At 43.3% G+C, this 11,330-nt stretch overlaps 1 protein-coding gene and 1 long non-coding RNA gene across 3 annotated transcripts in view; one reads left to right on the top strand and one right to left on the bottom strand.

The window, feature by feature from the left end:
• Nucleotides 1-391: 391 nt before the first annotated feature.
• On the bottom strand, nt 392-10,057 carry LOC138067539 (uncharacterized). Its single transcript, XR_011141685.1, has 4 exons — nt 9,978-10,057; nt 8,692-8,729; nt 4,335-4,503; nt 392-3,083 (listed from the first exon to the last, which is right to left on the bottom strand). It is a non-coding gene; the product is annotated as an uncharacterized lncRNA (long non-coding RNA).
• The window catches only part of NUDT14 (nudix hydrolase 14), a 63,227-nt gene continuing 61,662 nt past the window's right edge, over nt 9,766-11,330 (top strand). Inside the window, exon 1 of one of the 2 annotated variants that reach the window (XM_068947301.1) lies at nt 9,766-9,983. In XM_068947301.1, the coding sequence (XP_068803402.1) occupies nt 9,903-9,983 (81 nt within the window). In that variant the 5' untranslated portion in view covers nt 9,766-9,902. Of the gene's footprint in view, nt 9,984-10,235; nt 10,695-11,330 lie in introns of those variants that run through there. The other variant, XM_068947303.1, reaches the window with a different exon arrangement.

Here is an 11,330-nt window from a genome sequence, read left to right as displayed (position 1 = left end):
TAAAAAGAAGTTTAGATTCTGAAGCACGCTGAAGAAAACAATCACTGCAAAGAAGCACCAAATCTCTTGCAGAGTCACCCCTGATCACTGGTCATTCAAAGATCTGCTAGCAGCTGTTAATGTAACGTTATGGATGTTTAGCAGGACTTCCTGTATCTAATGAACATAGCTCTTTCAGTGATGAGATAAAGTGCAATGCTGTCCCAGGAAAATAAAAACGATGCAACATTCAGTCAGGAATGCACTTATTACATGGCCTGGAATCACAAATTGATCTCATGCTTCTGCAACAAAGATCTCATCTGTAGTCCCTATGCACTATAGGCACCAAAACTACTTCAAAATGAACACCATTATCCTGTTCCCAAAATGAATTATCAGCAGAGTTGTTCCAGAAGCTATATTGATACAGACAGCACAATCCAGAATGTCATTTATATACTTAGTCAAAAATTAGTAATCTTAATTATTGTTAAGGATAGGAGTACTAACAACATCATCTAATCAACAGAGAAAACAAAGGCTTGTTAAGTGCTCCTATAAACACAATGTTCCTGAATTTGAAGTAGACAGAATGGAGGGTCAAATGTGTATGATGTGAGCATGGAATATGAGAGGAACAGGCTCAAGTTGTTTTCCTGTTGCTTTCCCCTTGAAGGAATTGGACATATACATGCTTTTAAAATGTTACTGCTTTTTTCTCTATGCAGTGTTGCAGAGAGTGTATCGGGGGATATGTGAAGCAAAACGAAAGATTGCAAGGTGAATGAGGTGACCTGGTGGTGTTGGAAACAAGGACTATGTAAGTAACATAAGCAGCTTGTAAGAAAGGCTTTCAGCATCTTTTGCCAAATATCCGACTTGTGGCAACAGTACAAGCAAGGAAGTGAAAATGAACTAGCAGTTTTGCTTCATCAATACTATAAAATAAACTGCAGTTAAAATGGGTGTTGCCCAATCCAATTGTCAAACATCACTGCCACAATACAAAGACAAATGTTTATTGGCTTAACTTTAAAACTGCAGTAAATGCTCTTCTATTCAATTAGATAAACAAATACAGTACTGAGTATATAATAGGGGCCTTTCAAGTAAATTATGCTTCCTAACTCATGTGTAAAAGAAAAATGACTTTTAATGTTTATAGTCCTGTAAAATAAGAAACCATCAACGCTCTCCCTCTGTTATATTCCAAATACAAAAAAAAAAAAAAAAAATTAAAAAGGGCTTTAATAATGTTCGTTTGATGACAATGTGAGCAAAACAAAGAAATACAGTCAGGCTGACATCCCAGCTTTTCTTCTCACTTTTATGAGAGAGAGGGAGAAAAAATTCTCAGTTCTATTCTCATTTACAGTAGCACAAATCCCCAGGAACTGCACTGACTTCAATTGGTTATTCTGGTTTTATGGCAGACTAAAAGAGATTAAAATTTGGTCACACATGAATGAAGAACAGAATATCCACATTCTCTCTAAATGTATTTTCCTTTCTTAGGTACACTAAATAGCACTGCTATCCTTAGAAATGACAGATTATGTGCAATTGGTTTGCCTGATTGTCGGGAGATATTTATTCAGGTACCAAGCAGAACGCCTCAGGGAAGTAAGTACTTAGTTACCTTCTACAGCAAATACATCCACATTTATGTCCAGAAAGAATTGCATTCTCTACAGGATCAGGGCATTAGGCAAACGGCTACAATGCATACATACAGCATTATGCATCCAGTGATGAGAACCACCTGTCTGTGAGTCTGTTGTATTGTTTCTGCCAAAGATTGGCTCTAAGTCATGACAATCTCTCTTACAAATATATTAGCATACATGGATTATGTGTCTTTAAAGCACCAAGTAGACAACTGTAGCAGTTATTGTAGAGAACTGTGGTTAAAACAACATATAATCCCTGATCCTGATGAAGGAGCACATTTTCTTCCTACAGCCAGCCTAATTACTGGAATATCAGATCCAGTCTCAGCAAAAAAGCAGTACAATGAATAGCTCCCAACAGATTCAAAAGCAATGACATCCCTTGCACAGTATGAACCAAAGAGGATCCTAATGCCCCCAAGACTTGTCAGTCTTGTTCGGCTGAGATGCAACATCGTTTGGCACATGCACGTAGCCAGACTAACGGAGGAACATACAGAGAGCCTTTCTGTTACTCTTGACACCTATCAGCACTGAATACCTCTGCCTCTCTTTCTGGAGGCTTTCTAATAAAGAGGCTGCAGGCAAGGAAGAGGCATTACAAGAGGCAGCACTGTAAATGCGTGGTGCAAATAGACCGCTCCAGGAGATCGAAGGAGATTAGGGCTGGATATTGCTGGGCTGAGTTTCACTGTGAGAATGCTAATGCCCAAGTCGCCAACTGAAATGCACTGCTGAATGCACAAAATAATAAAATCAGTAAGATGGTTCACAAAGAATAGGGAAGGTGGGATTTTTCGGTTGTTGGTGTTTGGTTTTTTTGTTTTCGGGATTTTTTTTGCTGAACTATAACTGAAGTATTGAAAATGTCTAAATATACAGAACCTATATTAAAATAACATTGCCACAGTTGCTAAGTCAAGCACTCAAAAGTTAGGAAATGTCAATGCCAGCAGTTTTGAGGGCCCAGTTTAAGATGCCTAGGATCTTATTTTTCAGAGCCCTGGGTTGTTGTAGATTGCTTTGCATGATCTAAGAACAAGTCTCTGATTTTCTACTGAGTTCTCAACATCAGATGAGCTCAGCTAGTTGCAAGGTACTTGCTAAATCACCTCAACTTAACCGTGATCTGAACCATGATTTATATTACTTCATGACTTGAACTCTCCCACACTTACATCTTGTTGCCCTTCCACTACCCCCCAGCTCCTCCAGTGGAGTAGTGCTACCAAATTCCTTTTGCTCTTTTGTCCTTCAATCACATACATTCTTTGATGGATGTTGCAGTCTCTTGGAGTAGGTTGTGGAGAGCTTATCCCGTCCTTCCCCAGAACTATCTCCACCTCACTGCTAACCACAATAATCTCTCAAAAGCATCCAGGCTGTTTTGTTCTGTGTTTTGATACTGATGAGCTGGATTCCTAAGCACTGCTGCAATACAAATAAAGAACAAAATAACTTAGCAAGCATAATGAAGAAGAGGTAGGAAAATGTAAGTCCTTACATTTCTATTTCATAAATCACATATATAAGTGTATGTCTTTATATTTAAATATGTCAGAATAAAAGCCAGGTGCCTGATCCCTACATCTGGTGGTAAGAAGTCCAATCACCTATTTTTTTCTGTGGAACATCTCGATTTACCAAAGAGAAACATTTCATAGAAAGAAGTTGATTTCAATTAAATTCCTTTGGAAAACAGGCAAGCTTCCACTGGAACTATGCCAGCCCGGGCTTCTGAGCAGCCCAGCTGGTAGTCTCCTGAGAACCAGGGCTTCCAGCTCCCACAGCTTCAACAAATCTTGCTAGGCAAACTGCCTGAAAATTAAGGACCCTTGGGCTTGGAATGTCTGCAGTCCAAGGCAGGCTACCAGGCACAGTGTCATGGTAATTGGAGAGCTCAAAGATACCAGGGTCATGGCTAGAGTCATGGCCAACATTCAACTATCCAAGAACGCAGGCTTCAAACCTTTTTACAGACAATTTCAAACTATTGGAACACTGAGATTCCCTGAGAAATCAAAATAAATTTCTCCTTACAGCTATATTGCACACATACCGGCCAAACAAAAGCAGATTCTTCTTGTTCCTTTACTCCCCTTCAGCTTATTTACTGTATGTATGTTAGTCTTATTTGCTCCTTTGTATATATTAGTTTGTAGCTCTTTTGGGAAATATGCTATTTTTCTACCTGTATTTGAACAGTATGTAGCATAATGAGACCCAGATTGTAGTGGTGCATGTACTGTAATACAAACAACAAGGTGTTATCTTTTTTCCGTTGTTAGAGAGGAGCTTATTGAAAAATCAAAGCCTTCTCTCTAATCATTTTCACTCTGTTAGCTGTAGGCAACATTTGTTAGATAGTAATTAAAATAATTAAAAACTATCTGCATTTTGCATGCATACTGTTTCTTATTTTTTCACAGGCTACGTGTTTGTTCTTTCCCTAACTGAAAAGCTAGAAATTAGAATTTACCTCCCCTGTCCTCACTTCCCTCCCTCTAGTTTATACCATATTGCAACTTGTCATATTATATTATGAATACGTTATGAACTGTCTTATTGATTAGTTACATATTTATATTTAAGAGCTTTTTTTCTCCAGTATTTTTGGATTTGACGTGTCATGATATCCATATCTATATTTATATTGAATATATTTAAATTCTTTTTTCTTACCACATTTAGTACAAGGATTTTAATGATGATATGTAGTTTAAAAAAAAAGCTTTGCATCAGCTCTTCATTTCACGGGGCAGATGGGTGAGTTTCAGATCCTATGTGAAATGACACTATTCTGCTTCACGCAGGTGAGTTTTCTACTATAGCCATGAGTCGGTACTTGCCTCTGCAAAGTAAAGAGTAAGATGGTTTTTTTCTCATTAAAGGAGACACATTTTGGCTTTCTGAAAACAAGCAAGAGCTAATGAAAAGAACTGAGAGAAAAGAAGGAAATAGTCCTCTCCCTCGGAATGCTAAACACCAGCAGCACCACACACCATCCCTGTCTTGCTCATGCTGCCAGTCTTTATGAACCAAACTCTGCAAACCCATACATGAATAATTACTCTGAGCTCTTCTGACTGGGGCTACTCATGTGATTACAGTGACTCCGAACCAAATGATGGCGAATAAAATTGTTGGAGCATAATGTTACGTATTACAGTGCAGACCTCTGATTTTGTACTTAGGAATGAGAATGTAAATTATTTAAGATAGAAAAAAAGCAAGAAGTCTCTCAAAAAAATTAGTATTAAAACAAATCTCCTGGCTTTCATGAATGTAACCAGGGTGGTTGTGCCCCAGAACTGCATAATAATTAAAAGCTAGATACTGGCAGCGTCAGGCTTGCTTTTCCCCAGCAGCCTAAGGGGTAAACTTTAGAAGGCAAGCTTCAGAGCAGCCACTTCGTTGTGGAAAGAACCTGCATCAGAAGGCCCCAGAAAGGCACTCAATACTCGAGTGTCTCTGGGAAAGCAAGGACAGCCCAAATAAAGACAACATGCTTTCATACTGCCAAACAGGAGGAGTTGCAACATGAGATTACAAAATACGCTGAATTTCGAACATTTTTATTCATGTTACTGACGGAGCCTTTACAGCAAGGCGTCCAGCCTTCCTGATACCCTTATTTGACTGCAGCAAAAAATGCACATGGCCCAGGGAGCTGAGGAGGGGGAAGTTCTAGGAGTAGTTTCCAGGCAGAGGACAACGGCTCTGCAGGAGTCCCTGCTGTCTACGCTGGATAGGGCAGAACTGGGCGTGCAGCTGGATCCTGGGTCAGCCAGTGTGTACTGGCTTCAGCAGACTCTGCTGGCTGTCTTCTGCTCAAATCTGGGGATTCAGATTATCAGTCACCCCAGTATCAAAGCCTTTCTATTAAATATGTGGCATCGCCCTGGCACAGGACCTGCACTTAGCAGCTCACAAGCCAGAGGACTGCTGCAGGTCTCTATGTCCTAGCTTTTTTCTGCAATCATGAGGGTTAGAAATGGTCTTTTTAAAAATGACAGGGGAGAACTGCAATTCAGAGCACCTCTGGTAACTGAGGCTTTCATACTTAGAGTATCTTAGTAGCTACGATATCCACAAATATCAAAAGAAATAGAAGAAAACAATGATACTCTGCAATACAGTAAGTAGCTCTCTGGAGATAAGGAAGGCTTAGGACTCAATGACTTGTTCATGGACAGTGGTATGTCAAAGAACAAATTGAGCCTGAATTTAAAAGCACGCACGCACACACACACGCGCACAAAAATCACTATGGAAAATAGTGCTGCCTAACTGTGCATGAATGAAGCCAGCAGCTCAGGCGCTGTGCTAAGCCCCAGCAGGAAGAGGGACATACTGCAGAGGACATTCCTCTGTGTCCAAGGTAAACAGTGGGGCTGCAGCCTGCACAGATGGGCTGGGGCAGGTGGCAAAGGACCGACCTGACTCACTGCACATCAATACACACGCACGCAGGTGCAGACCAGAGGGTTTGCTTGGCTTCAGGAGCTGCCAGAGGCAGACGAAGAAGGGCAGTAGCGCCAGGCTTGCGCGGGAAACTTTCCCTGTTGTGTCCCAAAGCAAACAGCAATAAAACAAACTGCTAATAAGGATGCAACCTGACCCTCCACAAAGCACGTGCCCAACGACTGTGTGTCTGCGTGTGCAGAAGGGAGAGGGAAGCACCATGTCTGCAGAAACTGCAAGCTTAAGGGGATTTTTTTCAAGTAAAACAAATACTGTTTGGATATTTTGCTGGTAATAAAAGTTACTCACAACATAATACAGAGCAAATACTGCTTTGAAGGAAAGAGAAGTCTGTTAAACAAAGAACCTTACCCTGAAGAAAGAATTCCTTTTTAATGCTAATGTTAACATTTCATTTTTCTATAAGAAGTCCCAGTGAATTTTCCCCTAAGACTCTTTAGTTCTAGATATGACACTTCTCTTTTTTCTTCTCCTCTCCTGTTGACCTGTTCTGCTGATGTTTCCTTCCAGGAAAGAAACAAATTTTCAATCATAATTTTGCCTTTCTTTATTAGGATATTTATCGCACAGTTACACAAACTTTTCTCAGATCCCTTAGAACCTCTGCAGGTAAAACATCTAGATTTTAGTAAAGTATTTTCCAATAGAAGACCAGGAGATACAGGGAATTGAAAAACTCATGAGGAAACCATCCACGACAACATTCACAATCTTACCGATGTTACTTTAATAGGCAAGAACACAACATCTAATCCAGAGGCCACTTACAAAGGAATGCATCTCATGTTGTAAAAGGCAATCTGCCATTCTGACTCCTTCCTGATTTTTTGGGAGTAGAATTAACAAAGACACTTAGCAAGGAAGATGTGATGGCACAAAGCAATTAGTTTGTGGAAGCATTTCATCTGCAGCTATTTCATTTAGAAGCGTAGTGGCAAATACGTATAGAGGACTGCAAATAAACTGCGATAGCGGATAGTGATTTAGGATCTAAAAAGTTCGGCAACTCAAGACCTAGGAGTAATATCCTAGAAATATAAATGAGACTTCATGCAGTAGCACTAGTTGAAAATAAAAGTTTTGCAAGTAGTCAAACATCTGCTTAAACACTAGTATGGGAACAATGTCCCTGAATCCAAAAGACACAAAGCATGTGAACACCTTAAGAGTTATGAATATTTATTTTCACAGGTTTCTGGAGAAAAAGAAACACAAATGCTTCTATTTTAAAACAGGAGCAGACAAATAGAGATGTCTGAGCAAAGAAGCCCGGTCTCTCAATGTCCTTTGGAATCGAGTTACTTCAGCAGGAGTGGCGAGCACATCTGTCCTGGTGGGACTTCATGCACTGTGTGAGCAGAGCTACCTTGACTGCAGAGTGGGGCGGCTGCTGCTGCATTTCTGCATCAGTTAGCATAGGCAAGCTACAAAAGCAGCGCAAGGGGATGGGAAAGCAGAAGTGCATTTCACCCATGCAAAGTTATTCCCCCTCACTATTGTCCATAGAAAGATGTGGGAGCAGAAGGAGATTTCCTTTTCCTGGAATGTTCCTGGACTAGCAAAGCTGCTTGTTGGCACAGGATGCCTAGGCCTTAATAATATATCTAGATACCTTGGCCATAATGAAATTCAGGTCCAGGTGCTCAACACTAGTTTTCTCATGTCCCATGCAGGACATATTCCACCTACTCATTTTCTCACTCAGATTTCACCTGTAAGATGGTAACACTAAAGAAGTCGTGCATGGGCTTCCCTTAACCTCAGAATGTCAAATGCTTAGTTCAGCGAGCATGTTCACAATGAACATTATCCAGTAAAGAAGTCTGCAACTTTCAATTACAATTGCAACACTAGAGCTCTTCAAAACGTTATGTTTTTTTTTTCCTGGGACAACATGCTCAACTGTTCTAGGTACATTAGCAAGATCAGATCTGTGACATATCACAACCCCAAAAGCTTCCCACCTAAGAATAAGAATGGAATAAGCAATTCATCACACACTATGACATGTTCCCAAAAACACACACACACTCAAAACCTTAAAGTGGTGTCAGAATGTTTATTGAAGAGGACAATCTAACTGGCTGAGCCGCCCGGGGTACCCAGTAACTTTTAACATAAGCAAACAGAGATACTGTAAACTTGCTATGCATGGAAACTGTGTTTATACTTAAACTGGACTTGGAAGGCTGAAATAATTTAATAGAAAAATATAGCTTAAGTTCCCAGGAGGTTTGAACGACCTCAAGACCATGCTGAAGAAACAGAAATACAGGGATGGAGCCAAAGATGCACATGCAGTTATAAAAACATTTTCAAATAGACAAATAGCTAAAGAATATTGAGCTGCCCATTTGCTATGAAAGCTTTGCACATATGCTTTTTAAAACATAATATTTTTCAGTCCCATAAAACATATTTTAGTATTTTGTCACTTGTTTTATCAGAATTGATAGCTGAGTGTACTGCAGTGTAAGTGCTGCCTCATGTACTTCTTAGCAAGTTCTGTAATAGCAGAATCCCTTCTTTTTAGCCATACTGCTATGACTCTTACCTCCACATGAGATGCTGATAAATTTTCTTAATGATGCACTGAAAGCAGAATAGAAAATAAAAAAAACAGATGGGAGGAATTTCAGATTATTTCCAGTGCAGTCGATCTATAGACAAAATAATTTGATTTATATAGCAACTGAAATAGCTGTACACAGAAACATCTTCATGGAAACGGAACCCAAATCAGAAGGATAATGACCATGACAAATTGTGAGCTTCTATTGCTCCTGAGCCTATAAAATCATTATCGGGAATCTTAAAAATACCAAGAAGAACATAATCTAATGTTGTGTATTGATGATCAAATTCCTCTGAACAGCAGGAAACTGTTAAATCTAATAATGTTTTGTTTAAAAAACAGAATGGAAGGGGTCACTATTTTGCAGCTGAAAGCAGCTAGATAGGCCTCCAAAGACCTGCATCTGTTCTTCTGCCGGGGAGCACGGCCGCGACTGGACCTTGGGCAGGAGGGGGCAGGTTTCAGAACCACTGAATTCCCTGTTATGGGTTATAAATGACTACGGTTTTATGTCACAAGATAGGTTTTTAGGTTAGAAGCGTAGCAGTTGGAAGTTACGGCTTACAAGGGGCTGGGTAGCCTTCTCGTGGCAATGCTTTCCACGCCACACGTACTTCCCCTTCGGTACAAAAACCCCACACGGGCAAACGTACAGGATTGTGCTTTAGCAGCAAGGTCCGAGGCAAAACTTTGGGGACGTCCGTGCGCGGGACGGGACGTCCAGCTGCCAGACGAAGCGGTTCGTGCGTCCTGGGAGGACGGGGCCCACGCGGGAATACCTCAGGAGCTTCAGTGTCCTGGGTGGCCCTGAGCGACAAAGCCGGAAGCACTCCCGGCCCCGCCGAGAACACGGCTTCACGGACACGTTTTGTGGAGCGGGACAGGGGACGAGGCCGCTGCGCGCGGCTGCCTGCCTCCGTTTTGGGGCTAAACCCCACCGTTTCGGCTCGCCCCGGGGACACGGAGGGCGCAGCAGCGCCGGCGGCCGGCGCGGCCTAGGCGGGAGGCAGCAGCCGGGCTCCGCGGGCCGCGCTCCCCGCCCGAGCCCGCCGCCGCCCCGCGCCGCTGTCACCGCGCAATGTGCGCGCACAGAGGCCGCGCCCGGCCCGGCCCGAGTGGCGGCTGCGCGCGCCTCTCCCCCTTCCTCTTCCTCCTCCTCCTCCGCCTGGCGGACGCTGCCCCCAGCAGAGATGGAGGCCATCGAGGAGCTGGTGATCCAGCCCTGCGCCTCCTCCCTCTACCTGCGCCCTTTCCGCCTCTCCTACCGGCAGGTGAGTGGCGCCGGCGGCGCGGCCCGAGGCGGCGCGGCCCGAGGCGGCTCTCCCCTCCGCGCCCGCCCAGCCCCTTCCCTCCCGCCCCTTCCTCCGCCGGGCCCGGCGATGGCGGGGAGGGGGGAAGGGTGTCCGTCCTTCCCCGCCGCCCGCCCCGCTCTGCTCCGCTCCGCTCCGCTCGCCGCCGGCCCCTAGGGCGTCCTGTCGTGTGGCCTCCCCCCTCCCCCCAACCGCCATTTTGGGGGCATCAGCAGGAACGTGTGCCTCAGCCTCATGGCGCCTGCCAGTCCGGCTGCTCCGCGCCGCCGACGCGGCTGCTGCCGGGCCTTGGGGCCCTGCCTTGCCCCGGGGCTCCGGGCAGGCCGGCAAGGTGGCCCCAAAGAGGCGAAGGCATCGCCAGCGGTGTGGCCGGAGCGGTGGGTCACCGGTGCGTTAGGCGGCCCGTGTGGCGGGCCGCCCGCGCCGTGTGTCGCGCCGGCCTCGGAGCTGCGTGGCTGAGCCGTTGGGTTTTTCCTGCTCGCATGCCTGCGCTAAGACAAATGGTTATTTACGTTGTCAAAGCATTATGTAACTGCTTCGCAAAGGCCAGCTTCGCGACACATGTGCGTTGGAAGCGGTAATAGGAAATCCTTTTCCTTGCGATGTTTATAGCTCCATGAATCACCTTCCAGAGGATCCCTGAGAACTGGAGCCCGCAACAATAGAAAGAATGTAAGGCATAAAATGAAAGTAGTTTCTCATACTGTGGAACAATAAATTTTCTTTGATGGATGTTTTCTGCGGGTGAGTTTCTGCATGGAAAATGGCTGTTTCTCTAGTTGGGAAGTAACGTCGGTCAGTCCAGTGTGAGCGTTTTCCCAGAAAAGGTGATGGAGGTGCAAATACAGAAGAACTGGGACAGCCCTAGAAATAAGTACTTCAGACCATGTCTGTTCACTCATTCACCTTTATTCCTTTATTTTTATTTTTTTTTTTTTTTGCTTCTGAAGACATCAATTTAAAAAGTAGAAGAGGGAATGCGTATGGAGGAGGTGTGCTCAAGTCCAGTAGTGAGATAAGGTAGAAAAAAGAAAAAAGCAACTTGAATGGCTTGCATAAAAGCAGATTAATTGTTTTTTTTTAATCATACTTTATTCTCCTAAGGAAAGTCTCTTCCTGCTGATTAGGATAATTAAAATGTTTTGACTTGCAAGCAGCTCTAAGTTTTACACTGAATTCATTTTTTTCTTTTTAAGTATCAGAAGAAAAACCTGGAGAACGTTTTTTCATCCTCTGAATTTTTGCTGGCTTATTTTATAAATGACAGGTCTTATTTTCATTTTTGAGTCATGCTGTATTTACATGGAA

Source organism: Struthio camelus, chromosome 5 (assembly GCF_040807025.1).
Source record: "Struthio camelus isolate bStrCam1 chromosome 5, bStrCam1.hap1, whole genome shotgun sequence".
NCBI lineage: Eukaryota > Metazoa > Chordata > Aves > Struthioniformes > Struthionidae > Struthio > Struthio camelus.
Note: the sequence above shows the minus strand (reverse complement) of the source record. Positions and strands in the feature narration are given on the sequence as shown.